Here is a 25,569-nt window from a genome sequence, read left to right as displayed (position 1 = left end):
AACTGTCAGAAACTGTAAAAAGCTGTAAACAAACAAACAAAAACTGCATTTAAACGTTAATTTAGTGCTCAGTTGTGGTATGTAATATTAAGCCAAGTGCTTAGGTACACATTTGAGGTATTTTTCTTTCATGTTACTGTGTACTCTTGTCACTGGGCTATAATTATTTGACAATAAATTCCTTTAAAGCAGTGAACCTTAAATCCTCAGTATAGATAGTTGCTATTGGCTGTCCTAAAAGTCGCTGGAAATTACTAAATGGCCATCTGCAAATTTGCATAATTGACCATTTCATGTAGTTGTAATGGACGCTGTAGGAGAGAGGAATAATGTAGAGGTAGAGATAGAAAGTGAGTAAAAAAACAAACAAACACCCTAAACATGTTTAGAACTACAAATGAATTTTTTTCTTTTGATTCTTGGTTTGTTTTCTAAAATTTGGCCGTTTAAATAGGCCATCACTTCACAAAATACCTTCATGACTAATGCTTTGTCTAGACCCACATTAAATGAATCAGTTTTGTCCTGTATTGGTACATCTTAGATTGTCATATTTAATCAAAAGACTGTTATGTGAGGTGGAATTGCACTCTGGTAGACTTACTTATTATTTATTTATTTGAAAATATTTTTTAAAGATTGTTTTTTAGTTTTTAAAAAATGTTTTTTGTTTTTGTTTTTTGTTTAAATAGTTGAACTAATTAGCTGCGTTGCCTCGTGTGTCGGTACATTGCTACTTCAGAATGAATGACATTATTACTCATTCTAGTGTTATTTTTTTAGTTTGCTTATTTTAACTTTAAGTAGTGTATCATACAGACTTTGTGTCGCATTTCTTTATATTAGGCATCGTGTTTCTCTTAGCACAGTCGCAGCTGTTTTTTGGATTGTCTTCTTAGACATTTAATGAATGTAACGAATACATTCTTAAATGGCATATGTAAATGGTGGCTTGTGTGATTATCATGTTGTGTTACACAGCTATTACTAAACTGCTGACTGCAATATTATTTGAGGTCAAGCTTAGCTTTAAACTGTGTTGCAAATGGAAATAATTAATGAGAGGTTAGAGCACTTTCCTACTTCCTTGAAAGTAAACGTCACAGGTAGATAACGACATAGCCAGTCCAACCAACGGTCTGAGGAGGGAGGAAATGGTAAGTTAGTGCCCAGGGTGGAGCGTTTCTCAGGGGGTCTTGGGCCTTTTCATTGGGTTTCTCTGCCTGGACAGGTTCAAGGAACTCATTGGCATTGTCGAAGACAATGTCCTCTAGTGGAGCTTCCTCCTGTATTTTTATTTTTATTTTTAACACTTTCCTGTTATTTTACACATTTTCCCAGTTTGGTTAAATTAGTAATTTTAACCAGGAAAATTACAGGGGAAAAATTTTAAATACACATTAACCGTGGGGAAAAAAGCAGGCTACAACTGTAAATAATGTTCACTTACAGCATCTGTATTTTTACAAATGGTAGTCTTTTCATTTTTAACATTTTCAACATTTTGCTGAAAAATTACACAGTTTTTACTGTATTTGAATCAGAAAAAAAAATACAGATTCTGTATATTAAGGATCAAAAATGGTAAATCATCGTTTGAGTATTCAATGGATTTTCTCTGTTTTGGTAAGTTACAGATAATAATTAGTAAAATCACAGAAAAATAATCAGTTTACAACCAAAAACAGGCCAAAACTGCATAATGACCACATAGAAAATCAGCATTTTTGTAGATAGTGGGTTTTTTTTGTTTGTTGGTTTTTTTCAGAATGTATGACCATAAAATGATGCTGTTTTACTGTATTTAAATCCACTGAACAATATTTTTGTTTTCTATATATTTGCTGTTTTCTCTAGTTTTTACAGTTGTAAAACATTACAGTATTGAACCTTTTTTAATGTGTTTTTCTGGCACCCTTGCTCCAGATTGTCTCTTTTTACAGTGTAGTTGACACGTGTAGGACCAAATAAAATGCATACACTTTGAAAAAGTAAAAACATGTGACCTTACTGTGTGGTATCAGTGCTTATTGTTTTGGAATCTGCAAAACGTGATGCAGTGCAATATGACAAACAGCTGAAAGTTTGGCCTTGAACACTGTGAGACAATAAACTCGTCTCTCAGCAGGCTTTATGACTGATATGTGAACGCGCACTAGAACGTTACTGTAGATGATTTATCGCTGCACAGCAAATGTTTATCAGCAGTTTCCAGTTGCAACCTTCCCACGAGAGCAGCTCAGCGCTAATATATAATCCATTCATTCCACACGGTGACACAGCTTTATTATGGAGAAGTCTTAGGGGCAGTTAAATGCCTGCAGCCGCTTCTCTTTGTCATTGTTTGCAAGAATCCTCCGCGACGCAGACGTGGTTTTGCTCTTTGCGGTACGGCTGTGTGTTAGTCTGCAGCTGGACACATTGCTCCACATCTGTATGCGATGGGGAAAAGCTGCCGGGTCAGCAAGCTGTGCGTTTTGTGCGTGGTCTTAGCCTTGGTTTCCGTGGCAACCATCGTCACATTGTGGACTCTTGCCCTGACAGGAGACGATGGTGATGACGTCACAGCTCCTTGGGACAGGTAGGACAGTAACCAGACAAAAAGCTTCAACGCCTGAGACGCTTTAAAGGACTGAAAGTGAAGCAGAGCTCCGGCATCAGTGCTGGAAGGAAGAAGGAGTCACAGCCTTTACTGAAGTAACAGCAGCAGTACCACAGTATAATAATACTGTGTGGTGGTTGTATTTTAATCTGACTGCTAAATTACTCCAAAATAAAATAATCATAACACATCTGAGAAAAGGGAAAATGTCGTCTGTGATCTTGTAGATTTGTTGTGCAGCACAGAGAGTGGCTTATGAAAAAAAACAAGCTGGTCAGCTGAAGTAAACAGGATTCTTTATGTTGTATTACGTGCGTCATTCGTCTCCCCAAAGTCTGATTGTCACCTGATCCTCACCTCCCATCATGAGCTGCGTTGCCACATCATGTGTTATCGTCCTCGCAGGCTTTTGTCTACATTCATAACTCGTGCAGTCTTAGCTTTCAGGACATCTTGTGATTTGACTTTTGAGGCCGGCAAAATAACTTTCTGTTGTTGTTGTGTCAAGATAGACAACAAAATGTCAGCGCACTGCCTAAAACAGAGCTCAGATATACACTTCAAAGAAACATTTGTCATCTTCACAACAGTTTTAGAGCCTAGCAGAGCCATGTGATTGTTTTTATTTTGCTTTATCCTAAACATGTGTGCAACAGGACGTCAGCCACCATGACTGAGAAGGCCTCCAGTGAGAATGCTTTATACTGTAGACCCAAAGTTACAGAAGAGTTTGGAACATCTAGATACTTCATGGAAGATGCTTGTGCACCACTGAACAGCTTCCATTTGTATGTATTGTTTAATCCCTGAACAACGAGCTCACATGTGGCTCAGAGCAGACTGAGAGTTGCCAAGGCTGAAGATAATGATAAGAGTATCAGAGGGGAAGGTTTTTTTCAGTATAAAACAAAAGGAAAAGTAGAAAACATTAAGGAAACTTGTGACTGAGGAGCTGGAGACTTTGTATAAACAGAAAATTACCGGCGTGGTGAAGAAACAGCTCTTAATGATGCACAGAAGTGAAGATGCTCTGCAGGAAGGAGGTGTTTACAGTGTGGACTGTACAGCTTTAGAGATTCATGAAGCTTTGAAATGTTCTTTTTTTATAGACTCCTTGTTTTGTGCAGATTTTCTTCAGGGAATACCTTCAAAATGTCCTTGTATTGCTGCTTTGCACTGCGTCATAATGACAATAAATCTACATGGATATAAAGTTATCCACATGTAAACAGATGGTCTTTGTGTTTGCTCCCCCTCAGCTATCGTCTGCCCACGGCTTTGGTTCCTGAGTATTACAACATCACGCTGTGGCCTCGACTCAGCCGTGACCCGAACACCGGCCTCTACATTTTCACAGGTTAGTAACAGCGCCGCTAGTTTACATCACACACCTTGGAACTGTGTTAATAGTTTAAAAATACACAAGCAGAAGTCCTGCATTAAGAATCCTGCTTTAGAAAAAGGTACACAAGTATTATCAGTAAAATATTCGGCATTAAAATGTCTCCAGTGACTGATGTATGTGACTTTCCTGCTGGAGCTGCGTTGAACATTGCTGCGGTCAGATTAGCATGTTTGAGGGTGTTTTTCTGTTTATGGTATTTTGATGAAAAGCTACTTTATTTAGGAATGTGTACCAAGTAAGCTCAGGGTCTGGTAGCACACAATACTTTAATTAATTCACCTGAAAAGCAATGACGCGTTATTGTGATTGTCATTGTCAGAATCCAGCCCTAAACTATTTTATAGAACTTAGTTTTGGGTCCAAAATGAATAAACTGTGAACAAAATCTGAGACGATGCAGCAACACGCTCTCTGAAATGACATGATGTTTGTAAAGAGGCAGCGTTCTGTTGCAAATCAGCAGTATAGAGCGTGGAGAGTTACCTGCAGGTCTCCGTAGCTGCTTCGAAGCTTTTCTAGCCTGGAATTCTGAACCCTTATTATGTTTTGGTTCCCCAGTAAGTTGCGGTAGTCTGACACCTTCCCAATAAGACCAGGATGTTGATGGTGTAGAAATCTAGTCCAGTTTTTGTTTTTGTTTTTTGGTTTTTTTTTAGCAGGATGTATTTTACCTCTACTCGATGTCTTTGCTTTGTGTTTCCATCAGGGCATTCGACTGTGCAGTTCGAGTGTGTGAAAGAAACAGATCTGATCCTGATTCACTCCAACAAACTCAACTACACCAAACTAGACGATGCACACATTGTCAGGCTCACCAGTTCAGGTACACAAAGCACTCACACACAGAGACTCGATGCAAAAAAAATCTGCGTCACTTCATGTTAATAGCTGCCCACAAATCATTTTAATCCTTAATGTCTTGCTAGTTATTTAAGTCTTCTTCTACTACAGTTAGAAATGTGCACAAATATTCCACAGCAGCGGATGACATTTTGAGCTGTGGATGTCCAAGGATGTAAAAAGGTTTTACCAGTTGGGAATTTTTTTTTTTTGCAGTTTTTACTTGTTGATGATTTGGAGAACAATTCCAAAACATCAGAATTTAATTTTCCATTAGATATTAACACAAAAAAGAGGAGCTCTGAAGTCTGAAAGATCACCTCATTTACACTTGTTGCTTCCAGATTTTTACCAATTTCCACCCCTACAAAATTCAATCTTTGTGAAAAGTATGGAAATGCTGTAAATGTCCATTGCCTCTATTTCACCGTGTGAGTGTGAAATAAGGACAAGGCATCCTTAGCTCACACTCAGTCAAAACACCGTGTCTAAACACACACATTTGCGGGAGGCTGTCTTCTGTTTTCTGTTCACTGTCTGTATATAAGAACCAATGCTTCATGCTTTTAGTTTGTCACTTGTTCAGACTCTGTGCTGCACACGGTGCTCCTTGCTGCAAGTAAAACTTTGCTTTGACTTCAGGGACGACTCTATGGTTTGATTTGAAGCAGTTAGTTTATGGAGAATCTGTGATGAATACAGTTTGAAAACATTTTTACACTTACCATGTGCAAGAGTCACGTAGAAAAAGAAAAGTAAGTGTAAACAATGTAGACTTGAATAACTCCTCCAAAAAAAGTTTGACTATTTGAGAGCTGTTAACTGTGTAATAGAAAGCAGCCGATAAAGTGTGATTGTTTGCAGATGACGTTCTTATATTAACACTTGACGTCTGTTAAAGGTACACATCAGTATTTCACATCAGTTCTTTCTTTTCCAGGTGGTGCATCTGCTCCAGGTATTGAGTCTACCTGGCTGCAGAATAAGACTCAGTATCTGGTTATCCAGCTGAACGGTAAATTAAGTCCAGGACGGACGTATCAGCTGTATGCCGAGTTCACCGGAGAACTAGCTGATGACTTGGCCGGCTTTTACAGGAGTGAATATGTAGAGGATGGAGTCAGAAAGTAAGTTCTCTCCTCTGTGTCCATCTGCAGTATACGTCCATTTGTATTTTTTTTTGTGAACTACTTTTAGATTGTGTTGATCGTTCACAGGATAGTTGCCACCTCTCAGATGCATCCGACTCACGCCAGGAAAACTTTCCCATGTTTCGATGAGCCAGCGATGAAAGCCGTGTTCCACATAACTCTCATCCACCCGCCTGGAACCGTAGCACTGTCCAACGGCATGGAAACAGGTCCGTTTGCATTCAGTTTCAAAAGACGTGTTAAAGCGGGACAGATACAAAAACACTCTTTATTTTATTGAACATTACGCAGACATTCATGAGTTGGGCCTTTAGCCTTGAGTTGAAGTGACAGGCTTTCTAACCAGGCGACCATATTTACAAGTTAAGCTTCTTGAAATTTGTTTGTACTCCTCAGATGTTGTTGACACCACTATCGATGGAGTAGGTGTGACACAGACCAAGTTTGAGCCCACCAAGAAAATGTCCTCCTACCTGCTGGCCATCGTCGTCTCTGACTACGCACACCTCCGTGCAACGCAAGACGACACTGTGGTAACTGTGGCGTATTTCCATCAATTTAGTGAAGAGGTTCTCAAACTGGAAGGCTTTAACTAGTTAAACTGACCCATTTTAACATATATCTGGTAACAGGATATGTTTCTGCACTGCGTTGCCGTAGTTTACTGGATCAGAGCCATTGTTATTGTTATCGGTTTGCTACAAAACAAGTCTATAAAGTGGATTTATTTGGTTTACAGTAGAGAAACAACCGTAATCTAAAACTGGTAAAACTATTCTGACCTCTGCATTAATTTAATTTTATGTCTATAGTCGTTTTGTCTGGAAAGGCAAGTTTATTTATACAGCACATTTTATACACAGAGGTGATTCAAAGTTTTTTATAATGTGTGAAAAAGAAGAAAAACACATGGAAACATGGAAATTCTAATGAAAGTCATCGTCAAAAAAATAAAGATGAAAAAGATAAAGTTCACAAAGTAATTAAAAGTGAAGGCAAGGTTAAACCTGAGCTTACAAAATATGTAGAAGTGTCACAAGCCTCACTTTTGTCACTGATAAATCTGATCTAACTTCCATAAAGAGAGCACTGGTAATGTCATTTATTTCTATGACAGGTTTAGCTCTATCCAGAGTCAGACAACAAACTAATGCATCAAAGAAAATGCAGAAGCGATCAAACGATGTCACATTCCTGATATTTACTGCAGGAACACGGAGGCTCTGACGTACAGTCGGAGAATAAATACACGTAAATCCTCACTTTGGAAAATTTGACATGTATGAGCTGCATAAAAGACTTTACTGACTGCTCAAGTAGACGTTTGATTCAACAAAGAAATAGTTTTAGGAATACACAAACATAAAAAGCTATGTAAATTTAAATATAGTGTCTGTAGCTGCGTTTCCAACTAAAGTACGTATAATTTTAAGTCCTTCCTCTGTCAGATGGTTGGCTTTCTCCATTTCCATCTCAGTCTTAAAACCTGTGAAAATGAGGCAAATTAGTGCGTTTTTATATGGAAAACAGAGGCTGTTTTTACATTTTATCCTTGCACATAACTGAGCATTATTGTTTGTCCATTAGTTGTGTATTTTTTCATCTATTTTCATGTCAATGTGTCAGTGAAAAATATTATATAATATTTTTATGGCAGTTTTTTTGTCTTTAAAGTGCCGAATGTGAGTTGTTTTTTTTTTTCATAATGTAGCTCTACCAAAAATATATTGGAAGTAGTGTTGTTAATCATTACAAATATCCTATTTTAACTTTTCAGAAAAAAACAACAACAATGACATCATGATCAAAACCCTGAAAATATTTGAGATTTAAAAAATGAGACAGTGAAAGATTAACGGCTTTATGCACTGTTTTTGACCCGGGGAAATTTGTGTCATTAAAGACTCGGTAAGTTTTTAAATTTGAGGCTTAAAATGATCTTCCACAAATGTGCGTTCTGTGTATTTTGTAGTTTAGCCTGTAAGTTTCAGAACATATCTGCACCTACATAAGTGATAGAAGAGTTTGCTGTTGTGTGTTCAGATCCGTATCTGGGCTCGGAGGAAGGCCATTGAACAGGGGCAGGGCGACTACGCTCTCAATGTGACCGGACCCGTTCTGGACTTCTTCCAGTCGTACTACAACATCTCGTATCCGCTGAGCAAGTCAGGTGAGCCCGCTTTCATCATCACCTCCCGGTCAGCTGATGTTTTCATTCAGGTACTGGAGGAGTTCTTTACTCTTACACCATCAGTGCAGATCTTATATGCTGGATTTAGGATGAAACTGATTTAAACCCCAAAACCTGACTTGATTTTAGCAACATTTAAAAGTCACTGAGGTGCGACTTAACTCCGTCTTCATTGCAGTTTATTTTTTATGTACATTTAAGTTTGTATAGACATTAAACTGCAGTGAAAAGTGAATGAGACAGCCTGGTGGACAAACTTAAGATGCTAATAAAGCTGTTGTGTTACGTTTTCTTGATTGACGTGTAAGTTACAGCTGTTGACCTCTATCAAGATATAATTTACATCCTATTTTTTATGGTTTTAGGGTCCTGCAAAAGAAATGTGAGATGGCTGATGAAAGTATCTGCCACCATTCTTTGCTGCATTCAAACTTGGCACCATACAGAGCTGATTTAGTGGAAGGTGAATGACTTAAAGTAGGGCTGTATTTACTTTGGTGATTTCCTGGATTAAAGCCTGTCCTGCGGGGCTTCACACCACTTGAGGGAAGAAAGAAATGTTTTTTGCAATACAGCTTGAGTGGACTTTATTTTAGGTTGCATTGCTGTGACTTTAAGCTTTAAGCTACATTAAAACGCTGCTCTCTGCCCTCACAGATCAGATCGCTCTGCCAGACTTTTATTTCGGTGCCATGGAGAACTGGGGCTTGGTGACGTACAGAGAAACCAACCTGCTCTACGATCCAGTGACCTCCTCCAACAAGAATAAGGAAACTACCGCCACCATCATCGCTCATGAATTAGCACACATGGTGAGCTGTCTGTTTCTTTAGTATTTACTGATTGATTTGCTGATCGATTACTCACTGATTAGTCGTTGTCTGGTGCAGTGGTTTGGTAACCTGGTGACGCTGCGCTGGTGGAACGAGGTGTGGCTGAACGAGGGCTTCGCTTCGTACGTGGCCTACCTGGGAGCCGACAACGCCGAGCCGACGTGGAACGTGGTGAGAACACAGCGTTGCATTTGGACTTCATACATTTCTATCATGGTATAAAGTCGTGTTTGTAGACTCCTGTGTCTCCTGTGTTTGCGGCAGAAAGACTTGATTGTCCTCGATGACGTCCACAAAGTGTTTGCAGTCGATGCCTTGACTTCCTCTCATCCTCTGACCTCTAAAGAAGACAGCATCATCCTGCCAGAACAGATCACCGAGCAGTTCGATACGATCTCCTACAGCAAGGTACACAGACCAGGAACTGATTGCAGTATCAATACTTGATAGCTGAAACTCATCCTTAATTTGCAAAGTGCTCCTAGCTTCTGTTTAATCGACTGTCTTCCTCATGTCAAGTCACAAATGTCTATATATCACATTTGAAACGACAGATGTTTGTGCTTTCCTGGTGCCAGTTTACAGCCAGTCCTCGGTACGTATTCCTGGTGATCTGGTTCCGTTTAATTGTCTAGTTTGAAGCGAAAAAAGAAAATGATCGTTTTCACTTATTGCGTTGAAGCGAACAAACTCGGCTGCGTTGTGTCGTCAGAAGGTGGCGCTGTAGGCTACATTAGCTGTAATAAACAGAGGAGTAGAAGCTTTGAAAAAGAAACGTAGAAGAAGAAACACACCAAACTTTGATAGAAAAATGTAAAAAAAAAAAAAAAAGTCTTCGGGAATAGTTTTCAGTTGGTCAAGTTGTAAGTATCCCTTCATGTCAGCTGGTGTCGGCCATCTTTTGCTCTGTAGAGAGTCTCTTGAGGCAGAAACAGCTGATCAGTCATGTGACCTAAACGTACTGGATGTAGGCTGCAGGTGCAAGTCTGCTATTGGCTGCTTATTTCAGACAACCTTCTCCTTCCCTTCAGCTTTCTGCGTGTTTTTAAAATTCCCTTCACTACCGGAAATAACAACAACAACAACAACGTCAGAGTAGCAACATACACACTGAAAACTGCTAGTTCAGGACTACAGCATTTGTTCAAATTAGTTCAAATATTCTCAACCTCAACAGAAAACGTCACAGATGGAAGGTTGTTCTTGTGTTATTTTTCAACATTCAACTTCAGTGCACTTGGTCCACCAATGTTCAAGCTTCTTGGTGGAAAAAAGTCACATCTTGAGCCTCTAGATGCTCATCAGCAGCTTGGGCGAGTTCATCGTCACTCTGAAAACAGAAGTGAGATTTCAGTTTGGGAAACAGACGGAAGTCAGGAGCTGCAGGTTGGTGAATGAGGTTCATGAAGCAACAGTTCTGCCACCTGTGCTGTGTGGATGAATGCCTTGTCCTGGAGCAGAAACAGTCGGCTCCAAGCTTTCCTCTCGTTTGTTCTTTGATTGCTTCAGACATTTAAATATTATAAGCCTTATAATATAAGGCTTTATAGCATAAAGTTTTGGACCAAAATGTTAGTTACGCTCCTTGTTTCCAGATGAGCCTGGAAAGTTTTTAAAGTACCCTCGTAGTTCAGATCACAGCAGCCACCTTAATTCATCTCTGGACTGCAGAGATTTGTTTTCCAGTCATAAACATGAGTCGCAATTGGTCGTAGACATCATAGAAAAAACTTTGGTACAGCTCGCCATAAACCTTTGTTTAATCATTAATCACAGGATTATATGAGCCTTATATTTAGCTTCTCTATCTATCAAAGGGGATTTTACTGCAGTAGCAGAAACAAGACAGCTGGTTGTTGCACCTCGGAAAGTCCCAGCTTCTGACGTCCAGTTCTGATTTGTTTTCTCACATCATCAATCAGAGCTATTGTACATAAAGCTATTAAATCATCTGTGGTTTTTATGAGTCCAGTGAGCTCCTCCAGAGCTACAGTACAGACAGCCTTCACCTGTTGAACACTGATTATTAAAGTATGTATCAGTAAAAGTCTTATTATAGAGTCACCGGATGTCCTTTATTGGTTTTTATGACCTGTTCCATCAAGAAGTTTCCCCTCGTCACTATTTGGAGTGAACAAAGTCGGTGCGTCCTGTTCTTAGCTCTGCCTAAGACGACTGTGAATGAATTAAAAATTAAAAAAATAACACAAACAAGCCAGAGCGTTTGTCCACCCATAGCAGACTGATTGTAAGGGGGAACCAGACCATCATGTCCTACAGAATGGTCTGACTGAGTAAGTCAAGACTGATTCAGAAAAGATGTTTCTGTCTCTCATGTAGCTCATTCACTGATTTTAGAAAAAGGTAAAGAAAAAAAAAACAAAACACCTAAAGAGAGATTAATAACTTGTTGATAAACTGGGAAAGGTTTTCTGATATCCTTTTCTAACACAGTATTTCAAAATGTGCATAAACATAAAAACACAGCTGTTGAGTCACTGGTGTTCTCCTGCTCCACTGGTCACTGGTGTTCTCCTGCTCCTCATCCATCCACCCATTATTTATACACCGCTTAATCCTCACTAGGGTCGCGGGGGGGCTGGAGCCTATAGTATATCATGTGTATTGTATTAATTTTGTGCCATTCAACACAACTTATACTTATTACCATTGACTGACAGATGGATCGTGTCTGTGTTTTCTCCTCAGGGTGCAGCGGTGTTGAGGATGCTGTCCGACTTCCTCTCAGAGCCGGTCTTCGTCCAGGGACTCAGTGTAAGTTTACATAATATGTATTGTACATCTAGACGTGGCACGAATGCAGGTTGTTGAGCTGAATCACAGTAACTCATCACTCAGACACACAAAAAGGAATTCTGATCATAGACTGTGTAAAAAGAAATAGGAAAGAAATATGTGCTGCTGTCTTGTTCGGACGACTTACAGCACAGTTATGAATGTTTGTTCACTTTATTCAGAGCAGCAGGAGCAAATAACTGATCAGAAATATAAACACACAAACACAAATCTGACAAGATGAACCTGAAACGACAGGAACCAGATTTAACTAACATGACCGCCACTGCAGCCAACCACCAGGGGGCGATAGAGATATTTGACTTCACCTCTGGGGTGCTGCATGTCGGCCATCTTTATTAACAGTCTGAGGTTATTGTGACAGTGTGAAATTGATTGTTTTCCTTCTGCCTGCAGTCGTATCTCAATCACTTTGCCTACAGCAACACTGTGGGGAATGACTTGTGGCAACATCTACAAATGGTAAGAGGATTTATTTATTTATTTTTTTGTTTAAATTTCAAAATATGTTGTTAAAAGTTTACATTTTTTCAGTTACATTCAGCTACGACTGCAACACTTGACTCAGTTTGTTAAAGAGTTTTCAGCTATTTCCTGTTATGTCCAGAACTTATGTCTCAGTGGACTGAAATCAACCAGCTGTTTGGGTCTAAAATGACAACAACAAACTCAGAACTCAGACCAGCTGCACATATTCATATGATTTCAGAAAACAGAAACTATGTCAGCTGGTGATCCAGCACAAGAACTACTGAGGAATAAAACTCAGACCAGTTCGCGGCTGTGTTAAAATGATCTGACTTGTTGGTTCGTAATTAACTGTTTACACTCAACTCTTTGTCCACCAGTTTAAACAAAACGCACACACTGATGATTTCTTTGACATGTTGACAGTTAGTTTGGAGTTGACTTGGAATAAATATTCAATAAATGTTAAATAAATTAGATCATGCAGCCTCGATTAAGTTGGGTCATTTCAAAGATGTGAAATATGGATGAAATCATAAAACGCAGATTTTCCAGTAAATAAGAATGAGAGCATATCGATGAGTCCACCTGGACACAACAGACAGCTAGAAGAACACCTGTACCATCTCTAGATGATACACTATGATTTTCAGATCGCTCAGTATTCTGACAACACACTCCTTAAAAACTAAACTTGCCTCTTAAATCAGATTTTTCCTCTTCAAAGACAAATAATGATGTTGTCAAGCATCAAATGCAGCAGGTTATCAGACTTGTTTATTTTGCTGCTCTCGGCAAAAAGTTGTTTTGAGCCATAACTTGGTCAATGTTTGTGTTGAAAACTTGACTTTTATATGATTATTTTATTTCCACAGGCGGTGAAAGACGATGTTTCACTTCCTCGTCCAGTCCAAGACATCATGAACCCCTGGGTGCTGCAGATGGGCTTCCCTGTGGTTACCATAGATACGACCTCGGGCAAGGTATCCCAGAAGCACTTTCTGCTGGATCCAGAGTCTAACGTCACGGTCGAATCACCGTACAAGTACGTAACAACTTCACGGCAGGTCAGTGTGTCAGATCCTAAACTCCTGAACATCTGTAGCAGCTGTTTGAACCTGTTTCACCTGATTTGACAAATTTAATATTTCATCATAAAAAAACAAACTAAATGATGACAAGTCCACAAATGTCCACAACCCAAAGATTTACTTTCACAGAGGACAAAAAAAAAAAAAAAAATCACATTTAAGCTGGAATCTGAGAATTTAAACTTGTGTTTTTTTCTTTTTAATGGATCAAATTATTTTATTGATTACGAAAAATAGTTGGCAAGTAATTAAATAGTTGAAAACTAATCGATTAATCAGAGCAGATTCATTAAACTTTATTTATTTTAATATTTATTTACTTAAAATTTACCAAACTTTATTAAGCATACCTTGAATTTTCAGCTTTACGGGCCTCATTTGGGTGTAAATTCAGAGTTTTCGCCAAAAAAGGGGGATATTCAATGGATTTATATTAATAGAAGTATTTTTGAGGTTTTTAAGGTTTTGTAATTTAACTAAATCTGCAAAACCAAATGAAACAAGGAAGTCACTTTAACCAATAAATGTATAAACTACGGCCATGGCTAAAATTATTTTACTGTACATTAATCTGTTGATTATTTTCTGGAATAATCAATTAGTTTTGTCTATAAAATGTCAGAAAACTATTAAAAATGTGTTTGCCGAAGCTCAGGAGAACTCCTTCAAAACCCACAGATGTTCACTTTACTGTCGCAGAGGAGGAAAGAAACTAGAAAATATTCACATTTAGGAAGCTGGAATCAGAATTTAGACTTTCATCACGTGAGAGATCAGTCACACTGATTTATCAATTATTGAAATAGAAGAGCGATTAATTTAACAATTAATTAAATAATTGTTGCAGCTTTAATATACACACATTTATTTATATTCATTAAAATGTGGGACACTGATTCCACTTTATATTTTATTGAGAACGTCTTATTGGAATAAATTTAGGATGTAAAGAGCTTTTCTTGATGCTATGATAGAAAAACAAATGCTTGTAAATGGCCTTTGTATGCTGCACTCTGCTTGAATAAAAATGCATGAAGATACTTTAAATAATTACAAAGCAACAGTTGTGAACTTCTAATTTCACAAATGTGTAACTGAAAATGTGCTAATTACTGTCAGAGCTGCATTCATTTGATGCACTTTATTGAGGAACTTGTTTCACATGAAAACCAACCTCCACACACTAGGGGGCGCTGCAGACTCAATAAAAACCTGATTAAAAGTTAAACGAATGGCCTCCTTCAGGTACGAGTGGCCGGTTCCTGTTCGGTGGATGAAGGCCGGTGAGGTCCAGGCAGATATCTGGTGGCTGCTGCAGAAGGAAGGTGTGAAATGATGTGGATAACACTCACTTTGGATGGAATAAATAGTGTTTCTGTTGTTGTTAATGCTCTGTTACTCCATCAGTGGTGAACGTGGACATGAGGAGCGGAGCGGCGTGGGTTCTGGCCAACATCAACGTGACCGGGTACTACCGGGTGAACTATGATCTGGGAAACTGGGAGCGTCTCTTCGCTCAGCTGAGCACCGACCACCAGGTACACAAGGTTCTGTTTAGTGTCTGACCAGAACCACAGTCATTTACAGTGAAGTCCCTCAGGTTCCTGTTTCCTCATTGTTTTCAGTCACCTGATATTGCACTAATAATCAGAATCAGTCCAATCTGAATAAAAATGTCTCATGTCACCACTGAACAGACTGGATTGAAAGTGAAGGCGTCAACATTTCTGTAATAATCCATTAAATAGGAAATATTGGTGCCTAATAACCATGTAAATACTTCATACAGTTGTTTATTTTTAGTTAGATGTAATTTGTTCTTTCTGTTGTCTCCCTACGTGAGCTGTAAACTTCCTCTTACACTCTCCTGCATTTTTTTTCCTCACTGTTGGTTCATTTTTTGCTGTATTCTAAAATCCTGAACCTCTGTGGAAACAGAACAGCCACACATAGACATAAATGTCCTCTGTGCAATGTGACACAGTTAGAATGCCTTAAATCATCCAGAGGTTTTCGTTGAATTTCTTTATTTATTTTACAAAAATTAGAGAACTGGAATGAACGTGTACAACATTTTTCCAAGTAGCCACGAGTCTTACCAATACTGGAAGGGGAAAAAAACTCTACGTGCTATTAATGTTTAACGATTTACATTTTTAATCTGTGTCCACACCCGTCTCCTCTCTGCTCTGTGGAAACGCTGCCTGCAGTTCAACTGAAGAATATCTGAATTTTCATCGTTGGTTCCAGCTGGTTTCTCAGTTGCACCGAGAACCGTAGATTTTTTTAGTTTTTTCTGTACAGACTGTGGTGCAAATGTTTTATTTTTGATCAATTTTAATGAAAGAACAACATGATTTTGAACAAATATCATGATTTTCAGCTCAGATTTAATATATTGTCCTGATGAAAACAACACATACAGATGATACATTCAAGGACTGTCAAAAAAATGGAAAAAATCCAACAATTCTTCTGTTCTCTCTCTCTCTCTTTTTTTTTTTTTTTTTACAGTTTCCAGCAAATGAATTGTGTGCTTTTGGTGGATAACTTTGATATTTTGAAGATAAGATACCTTTCAAACCTGCTTATTGGTTTTGGAGTTCAGTATGTTAAAGGAGAATCACTTTAAGTTGCTGCTTGGTCAGAAAAAACAGCAAAAAAAAAAAGTTCCCAGGACACGATCATTTCCTTCCCGACTCTTTAGTGGGCAGAACCAGAAGTTCTATTCTGATTGAATGCAGTGGATCATCTTATCAGACTGCTTTACATGTAAACAGCTCAGCTGGAATCAGAAATACTTGAAGAAATATTGTCCATATAAATGCAGCTGTTGTGTCTTTGACTGGGCTTCCAGTATTTGTAGATAATAACATGTCACGATGTGTGTTTCAGGTCATACCGGTGATAAACAGAGCTCAGCTTGTGGACGACGCCTTCAATCTGGCCAGGTAGCTTCATTTAGCTGCAGCTTTCACCCACAGCCTGAGACCTATGAGGATTTATTACAATAAATAACAGTCTTTAGGTGTTGGAGCCGAAATAATGAGAAGCCTGGACTGATGGTCTAGCACTTGTTATTCTCTCCTCCTTTTCTCCTATGACCAACGTAAGAGCTGGACAAACAATACATAACATCAGCACATTGAATTTACTAAAATTAGCCCACACCAAACTTAAAATGACAATTAGACACAATTAAAGTCTTTCCTTGTTGCTCTCTCGACTGCCGCTAAATTCATTAATCTCTCCTGTTCGCCCTTTTATCTTTTGTTTTGTCTCTTAACTTTATGTTACTTTACCGTTGGCGTCAACCGCTACATTTTTTCATTTTCCATATTTTCTGTCTAATGTCCCTTCAAAATAAAAGCATTGCCGTTTTATGTTAAATAACGAAATTAAAACACAAAACATTAATACGTAACAGATTTAAGTTAACACATGAACTAATGAATTAGAATAATAATAACAACATTCAATAACTACTGACTAAGTAACATTGGAGTTACTTGCAGGTGTTTTTCAGACTTTTAGACCATTATTAGAACAGGTTTTAATATTTTTAAACACCTGCATTACGTTACTCTCTGCATTAATGTACAATTCTATTTTTATTACTCTTGTTTTTACACAGTGCATTCTCATTTTTTTTAAAAATAGTATTTGATCTTTATTGTTTTTTGTGATGACTTTATTTATTTGTAATGACTCCGAGCTCTTTGTTCTTGTGCTGCTGATCCAAAGAGCTGCTAAACTGCCTCCCGTTGATGTTAACAGTGACAATAAAGATCTGTTCTTTTCTACATAAACAACACTTGGTATGTTGTTGTGCTGCAGAGCTCAGCTGGTCTCCACCACTCTGGCTCTCAGAACCACCGCCTATCTGTCCCTGGAGACGGACTTCATGCCCTGGCAGTCCGCTCTGGACAACCTCAACTACTACTACCTCATGTTGGACCGAACCGACGTCTATGAGCCGATGCAGGTACGGAGACGTTACGCTTTAGCTCTTACAGCTGTGATCGGTCTTTGTGGCATTTAGAAGTCAGCTGTCACTCCTCTGTGTGTTGTCTCAGGACTACCTGAGGAAGCAGGTGACTCCTCTCTTCACGTACTTCAAGAACCTGACGTCGGACTGGAGTCGTGTTCCTGAAGGACACACCGACCAGTGAGTGCACTCAGCTGAACACACAACAACACACAACCACAAGTAGGCAGCAATAAAGAGTGACAAGACGTCAGAGGAACATTTTGTAGGTTTTTAACTCTCAAACAGCTCAAGTCTGACTAATTTCTAGACTCTTTTCAGGCTAAAAAACATGTCTGCATCAAAGCATGTCACTGCAGCAGCAAACTGAAGAATCCTCCTCGAAGGATTTCCTGAATTTTTACAGGAAAATTCAGTCAAGAATATAACAATAATTACATATTTAATATATGACAGAAGACTCACCTGTCTGCTTGTTCATGCAGTTCCTGGACTGTACCCCTTATTGTTGGATTAGTCTTACGGCCAAACAGCATGCAGCCTTTTGTTAGTGCCACAAACGTTTAAGTGTTTAAAAACTCATAAGACTCAAAGCTACAACCAGAGAACGATTACACCATAAGGACTGCAGAAGTTAGTTATGCTCCTCTGTGCTTCTAAGATATCCACCGTGTCCATGTTGCTCTTAATTTATTATATACTGACCCAACCTTTATCACTTCAAGGGGTTCAAAAGACACACTTCTAAAAGACGCTGCAGTGCTGTTTTTATCAGCCAGAACATCTTCTGTAGGGAACCAGGAGGTGACAGATCTTTATGTTTACTTCACCGGCCCGTTGCTACGTATGTAAATGAAGCTGAAAGCTAAAGCGAGTCTGTTCATTTTCATCCGATTGTCATCTTTAATTGTCAGCTAGCTTCAAACTCACCTCGTAAATCCTTGTTTTCATGGATGCCTGGACTCCACCTTTAATTGGACCACCTGGAAGAACAGCTGCACTTTTTTAACCCTCAGTGGCGCCTCAACGTTTGTTTTCCCTTAAGATCTGAAGCATCGTTTGGACCCAGAATTGCCATTAAATGAACAATGACAAACTCATCCGTCTGCTCCTGCAGGTATAACCAGGTGAACGCCCTCCGGACAGCCTGCAGAACCGGACTAGCAGAGTGTCAGAACCTGACCAGAACCTGGTTCAAACAGTGGATGGACGATCCTCAAAACAACATGTAGGTTCCTCCTTAAAGTCTGTTTTAAATAAATAAAACTCCACAGCGAAGGACACACAGAGTAACAAAACACTGTAGGTAAATAAAAAATTATAAAAGTGCAACAAGAAGCAGAAGATTCATGAAATTAAGTCATCAATCAGGGTCCAGTTCCTAAACGGCTCCTCAGAGATTCTCCTCGTACTGAGTTAGAAACCCAGAGAGGAGTCTGGTCATGTCGGCTTTTATAGATGAATTAAGATTTAATGAAGTAATCACAGCAACGTGTTTGGTTTCTGCATCATAACAGACCTGCAGTAACAGAGTACATGAAACCACCTGCTCTATTAAACAGTCAACAGCCTTTAATGGGTCTGGATTTATATTATTTTTTATTTTAAGTGACTCTAACAGGCCGAGATGTTTCACCTCCTGATCTCCTGACCTAACTGTCTCTTCAGGATTCATCCCAACCTGCGCTCAGCTGTTTACTGCAGCGCCGTGGCAGCAGGCGGCGAGGCCGAGTGGCAGTTTGGATGGTCGCAGTTTAAACAGGCGTCTTTAGCCAGCGAGGCCAGTAAACTGATGTCTGCGCTGGCCTGTACCACCGACACGCAGCTGCTGCAGAGGTGAGTGTGGAGTTCATCCCTCACACGGGTAAAACATCAGAAAGACATCACGGTGTCTGCACGTTATAAACATGGATTCAGTTCTCTCAAAAATCCTGTAAACTGGGACGTCGTATGTTGTTAAAAGTAAAAGTGTGACTTTGTTGTGACAGTTTGTATGAAGCTGCAACGATTAATAGATTAGTTACCAACTTTAAAATTAATCATTTACTGTTATGATAATCGCTTAGTTGATTTAAATAAAAAGAAAAAAACGTCTAAATTCTCTCATTGCAGCATCTTAAAGGTGAATATTTTCTGGTTTCTTTCCTCCTCTGTGACAGTAACACCAACACATTTGCCATTTATGGCTTTTGGAAATACTGATCAACATTTTTCACAATATTTTCTGACATTTTAGAGACCAAACAACTGATCAGTTAATCCATAACGTGATCAACAGAATAACGAATAGTTGCAGTTGTACTGACAAAAATATATCAGTTACAGAAATGTCAATAAATTCTTGCACTAGGTTGATGTTCTTTAACCTTTTTTTAAAAAAAATTAAATGCTTTAATATTTGATCATAAAACAGATAATAATTAGGTTTCATTCAACTCTTCACGCTCTAATAGTTAATACTAATAATTAATATTTTGACCTGTAGATGGAGGAAGAATGTCACTGCTCAGCTTGAACCTGCTGAAAGTTATTGTGAAAAATCGACAGGAAAAATATACCTTTATAATAATAATATTGTGAATTTTTAAAGATGTTTCACAGTTGTGTGGTTGTTTTGCTTTAAAATATTCACTTCATGATGTCTTGTTTAGTTTTGAGCATTTTTATTAGTCCTTAAACCACTTGTTCTAGATGATACGTTTTTAATAATTAAGTCACAGTTTGAATGCTGTCAAAGGAACTAAAGACAGATTTAGGTTTTATTTTAAAATGCTGTTCATAAAGAATTAACTCATTACAAATATGCTTCTAATCTTGGATAAAAAAAGACATGAACCTAACTCGGTGCAGCATTAACAGTAGGCGTCTCTCTGTCCTTCACAGGTATCTGTCTTTCACCCTGAACTCCACTTTGATCCGTAAACAGGACGCCACCTCCGTCATCACGTCGGTGGCCAGTAACAGAGCAGGACAGAGTCTGGCCTGGAGCTTTGTCAGGGAGCAGTGGGAGTACATGTTCACCCAGTGAGTACAGCAGATAAACAGGGAGGCTGCTGTGGAGATGGAACCACAGTCAGGTCAAATAGCAGAAAAACTCCACACAGATGGTCTCAGTTCAACAGGAACATTTCAGGAACGCTGAGACAACGTGTTGGTAGATATAAAGTAAAAGCTGAAACTCTGTCAGCTTGAGTTCTGTGTACAGATCTGACGTCTGTCTCTGAGCTCTTTCCTTCTTTACATCTTCTGTCACACTGTTTGCATTCTGACCATCTTCAACTCGTCCAATCATCGACTCAAACAATTACCTCAACACTCTTGCTGTGTTTTTAGCTGCTGCACATGTTGTTATTGTTGCCTTTATTACCTGCAAAACCACAGAGGATCACATACTACGTCCTGAACACTCACTGGTGGTTCCAGAGATTTCTGACCTGCAAAATAAAATCTGTTTCAGATACGGCGTGGGCTCCTTCTCCTTCGCCTCCATGATCACTGGAGTCACAGCGAGATTCTCCACACCTGCTGAACTCCAACAGGTAGGTGCTCAACACTCCACTGAACTCTGGAATTAGAGGCTGTTTGAACGACAACATCTCAGGAACTATGAACGATAAAATCCTGTTGTTTCTCGTTGTAGTGACTTGATTTCGACAAAAAAAACAAAAAACTTAAGCCACAGTGAGGGGCTGGTACCGAGATATGTAATAGACATGTCGTCATGTGATGGCTCCACGCAGTAAATCAAACATCTGCGGACTTGTGTTTAAGATGTGTTTATTTACCGCCGTGTACCTCCACAGCCTTTGCTATGGACACACTTACATCTATAAGTTGCATGAAAACGAACAAAAGGCTTAAAGGTTAACGGCGGCGGTCAAAAACGGTGTGCTTCTCCCGGTAAGCAGCACACCTGAAGAGTAATTACCTCTTCTTCTACTTCTACATTTCCATGTGCTGCTGTCCAATACGCCACCTACTGTGGCAATCGGGGAATGACCTGAACACACATACAAATGGCTCCAACACTCATCATGTCATTAATTCAGAATCTGCAATATTGGACAAGTAGATTAATAACGTCTGATTCTGCAAGAGTTGAAATCTGGGGGCAAAAAAAAGTAAAGAAACTCTGTTCTACTTCGATAAGGCAATCCACCAATATTTTTGTTCTTGCCGTACAAACTCAAATGAAAACAACTTTTTAAATTCTCATGGCATGTATTTAGTGTGTATACGTTGTTTTGTATTATTGTGACAGGCAGCAACACGTGGCTCAGAAGATATCACTAGTCGACTTTTTTATCCATTTTTTTATTTGTGAGCTCAAAGATGGGAGTTTTTGTCACAGCTTTTAATGTATTTGAAGGCGTCATGAAAAGTCTGAATCAGTCTGAAACACCAGTGAACATTTCAGGCTTTTGTCTTTAACAGTTCCTGAGATATCGTTAATCAAACAGACTCAAATTCCAATTTGAGGGGAAAAAAAGTGAGTCAACAGGCAGTTAAAAAAAAAAAAAAAAAAAAGTGAAGCGTCAGTGTGTCGGCAGCAGGTTTGAACTACTTTATATTCAGTTTAACATTCAGAGACACAAGATAAATGTGAGGACTCCCAACATGATGAATGGGGAAACGCTCTGAGCTGGTGTCCTGGTTCCTCCTGCAGCTGGAGGAGTTTGTGGAGCAGCACGGGGCCGCAGGGTTCGGCTCGGCCTCGCTGGCCGTGGATCAGGCCTTGGAGAGGACCAGGGCCAACATCAAGTGGCTGGAGCAGAACAAACAGGAGGTTCTGGACTGGTTCAGCAGCCAGACTGGACTTGAGAGGCACTGACACGCAGCGGTGAGTAATCTACCTCCTGCAAACAGGTTTTCTCAACAAAAACATGAGTAATGACACAAACTGCAGACAAAGAGCGACCAGAGTGTTGTCGGTGCGCTGATAAACTCCTTTTATTGGCTGGTTTGTCGCAGCCACAAATACACACAGAAACAGGCCGACGTTTACATTTTGCACCCAAATAAAGACGAGGATTTAAAAGACAAAATATCCCAACGAAGAAATGATGTCTTTACAGTAGCGCCAGAAAAACAAATCAGGTGCAAATAAATGAATAAAAATCCACTTCACTGGTACAACTGGAGCCGATACTGAACATCAAACAAACATACGTCACTATTAACACTTTAACAGATGATCTCAGACTCACTGAAGCAGTCGGGAGCTTCCAGTGCTAATGTTGCTGTAAACAGTCCAGTAGGCGGCGCTGCAGCAGAGCTAGAGGACGGCAGTGAAGCTGAACTCACAAACTGAAACAGCGTCCAGTACTCAAACACTGCAGGTGTGTTACTGGCTGTTTCATATCTTGTAGTGCTCATTTTGTGTTCATTTTTGAGTGTCTACGTTGTTAATGTTGTGTCTTTGCAGTGGTTTAGAGTCAGTTTCTGGTTTCTGTGGTCGTTTTATGTCTTTTTTGAGTCTCTTTTGCTGGTTCGGTCTCTTTGTGGATCATCTGTGCGTCTTTCTGGTTGTTTTAAGTCTCTTCAGGGTTCATTCCTTGTGATCAGTTGTTGTATTTTTTTAGGTTCTTTATAGTTGAAATGTGTTTGCGTATGTTTCTGGTGGATTTGTTGCATCTCTTTGTGGTCATTTTGTGTATTTTTTACATCAGCTTTGTGTGTGTTGTGATACGTTTGCATATCTTTCTGGTTGTTTTCAGTGTCTCTGCAGTTGCTTCGTGCCCATTTCCTTTTTACGTCTCTTTTTTTGCTAGTTAGTGTCTCTGTGTGGTCTGTTTGCGTCTCTTTCTGCTTGTTTTTGGACTCTAGCGGTTCAGTGTCTCTGTGGTGGTCAGTTTAGTCGTTTCTGTACATCTATGATCCGTTCATGTGTTGTTCTGGGTGCTTCGTGAATCTTCACAGTTGCTCTATACCTTTTTGTTTTCCCGGTTTAAGGCTCTTTTTCACAAGATGGTTTTTCTGGTCAGTTCAGGTCTCCTTCAGCTCATGTTCAGTCTCTTTGTGGTTGGTTTGCATTGTTTTTTTTGGCCATGCTGTGTGTTTGTTGGAGTCATTTTCCAGTAGGAAATGTTCAAGGTTTGTTTTGAGATTCTGAACAATAATAAGGGGCAGTGTGTGCAGGTTAATGCATGTGAGCCCCGTCCTCTGAATCTGACGGCCCTCCCTGCATTTCACTAACATTTCACTCGCTGCAACGGAAATACGACAGTTCAGTCCAGCGTTCAGCAGGTTCCCCAAAAAACAAAGTGTTTTATTCTTTACTTCATATATGTGCACTAGTTTTATGTCAACTCAGTGTGAGTTTGTACTGCTGACGTTAAGGCGTTAACACCTTTAAAGAGGAAACATCAGGCCGTCCTGGTGTGGAACAGGCTGTTGGATCGTCGTCTCTTAAGGTTCTGTAAAGTACAGAACTGAACACACATGAAGCCTCTCAAGCTGAGCTGAAATGAAACCAGTGCACATAAATGAGTTGAATTACAAAAAAGGAGCTACTTGTTATTGGATTCTTTGGCTCTGGAGGCACCAGCTGATCTCTCTAACAGAGGGAGGGTCAGAGTGGTTTCAGTGGAGGGACGTAGACGCACTGAGTCGCATGCAGAGAGCAAGTCCAGCCAGCGGCCATTCATCAGTGTCAAAGTGCTGCTGTTTCCTCCTTTTATTGATTAAAAACAGACTCAGACCATGTCAAACTTACACATTATGTTGAAAACACAGAGCCAAGAGAGAACACATTAGACAAACATGCAGTCATTTACACAACCAGCTGCAGCATCAAACAGTACAAGAAAAACAAGAGGACAAGTCCAGCGTCCACAAACCCAAACTCCAGGTTTACTGCTGAGCCACAACGACAAGAAAAGCAGGGGCAGAAAAAAAAAAAAAACGTCTGAAGCTGAAGCAACGAGAATCAAAGTGCAGTAAAATGATCCTGTTTAATCATTTTTAACATCTCGTGACCGTTAGTCTCTAATTATAATCAGCTGTAGCGCTGTGAACGGCACTGATGTGCACACACAGTGCTTCACAGATGAACTGATTGTCAGCGCAGAGCTGCTGTACGTTAGGAACAGTGGAATAAAAGCTCTTCATTCAGCACAGAACAACTTGTTTTAGGAGCTTCTTTGTTATTCAAGGCGAGTCTCTAACGTAATTTTAACATTTAATTTCATCCCCATCATTATTGCTAATGTTAGGATTCATATCTTCCACATGTGTGAGGTTTTGGTCTCGTTCTTGTCTCTAGTGGACGTGTACAGTCTTCTTTCAATTTGCATTTGTCGACATAATACATATGTGAGATTAATCGTCTAAACAAACGAGCTGCTCTCAAGAAACAGTTCCTGTGAAGTAATTCTTATATTTATTACATGTACAAGGCAGATGAACTGTCATGAGATCCACTGTTGTAATTAAGACCTGCGTCATGTTTCCTGTAGCTGAAGCGCTGTGCTTCTGTCGGCCACAGCACGATTCCTGCTGTCAATACAAACAGGAAGCTGTGAGTTTCCTCCACAAGATGGTGCAATAACACAGAGACCTAATTTTATGATTTGTTTTCCCTCCGACTCTCCCTCACTGTGATCCATGTGAACAGGTGGTTTGTTAAGTTTGCCAGTTTAAGGAAACTGTGTGCAGACACAACAGAAAGGATGTGACTCTTTACATGTTGCTTCTATTGCTCATTATTCGTATTTTAAAGTCTGATCTGAGACGGTGTCCTGCTGTGACGGTGAAACTGTGGCCACAGAGTCGGAAATATTGGGGAAAATAGATCGGTCTCTGATTATAGATAAGCTAATTTAAACCATCATTAAGCCTCATTTTTGAATAATTTAAATAAAAAAATCAACAAGCTAAAATCTCACAAGTATCTTTATAAATATCTATATTTTATGCAGTTATTTTTTTCTGGTCAATCACAGAGTTTCCTCCAAATCATTGAGCTGTAATTAAAGCTACTGTGTTCCTGAACTCCAAAATAAACACATTGGTCATAAAAGCACATCTGGACAAATCAACAGCTTGAACCATCAACATATAACTAGAACCAGCAGCCGGACACTGTTGGAATCACATAACTTTCCCTAAATCTGTTAGAATCGAACTGGACCGGCACAGAACTGTGAATATGGATCAGAGCGAAGTGAAAACAAATCAAACGT

The 25,569-nt window shown here is 39.4% G+C and overlaps 1 protein-coding gene across 1 annotated transcript; it reads left to right on the top strand.

Annotated features, from left to right (window-relative positions):
- Positions 1–2,441: 2,441 nt before the first annotated feature.
- On the top strand, positions 2,442–22,217 carry LOC103374133 (aminopeptidase N-like). Its single transcript, XM_008304169.1, has 23 exons — positions 2,442–2,581; positions 3,862–3,959; positions 4,714–4,830; positions 5,788–5,974; positions 6,065–6,207; positions 6,395–6,531; positions 8,042–8,168; positions 8,847–9,001; positions 9,080–9,193; positions 9,287–9,430; positions 11,732–11,797; positions 12,236–12,301; positions 13,183–13,352; positions 14,644–14,723; positions 14,806–14,936; positions 16,294–16,349; positions 17,236–17,383; positions 17,475–17,566; positions 18,504–18,614; positions 19,055–19,222; positions 20,270–20,410; positions 20,844–20,925; positions 22,053–22,217. The coding sequence occupies exons 1-23, from the start codon at positions 2,442–2,444 to the stop codon at positions 22,215–22,217; spliced, it is 2,838 nt and encodes a 945-aa protein (XP_008302391.1).
- Positions 22,218–25,569: the final 3,352 nt, after the last annotated feature.

This window comes from Stegastes partitus, unplaced genomic scaffold (genome assembly GCF_000690725.1).
Source record: "Stegastes partitus isolate 25-593 unplaced genomic scaffold, Stegastes_partitus-1.0.2 Scaffold2152, whole genome shotgun sequence".
NCBI lineage: Eukaryota > Metazoa > Chordata > Actinopteri > Pomacentridae > Stegastes > Stegastes partitus.
The sequence above is the reverse complement of the archived record's forward strand: the minus strand, read 5'-3'. Positions and strand labels throughout refer to the sequence as shown.

Coding starts and splice junctions, on each gene's coding strand:
- LOC103374133 (XM_008304169.1), top strand. CDS start 2,442: ATGGGGAAAAGCTGCCGGGTCAGCAAGCTGTGCGTTTTGTGCGTGGTC. Junction 16,350..17,235: donor GACGCCTTCAATCTGGCCAG/GTAGCTTCATTT, acceptor GTTGTGCTGCAG/AGCTCAGCTGGTCTCCACCA. Junction 20,411..20,843: donor TGGGAGTACATGTTCACCCA/GTGAGTACAGCA, acceptor AATCTGTTTCAG/ATACGGCGTGGGCTCCTTCT.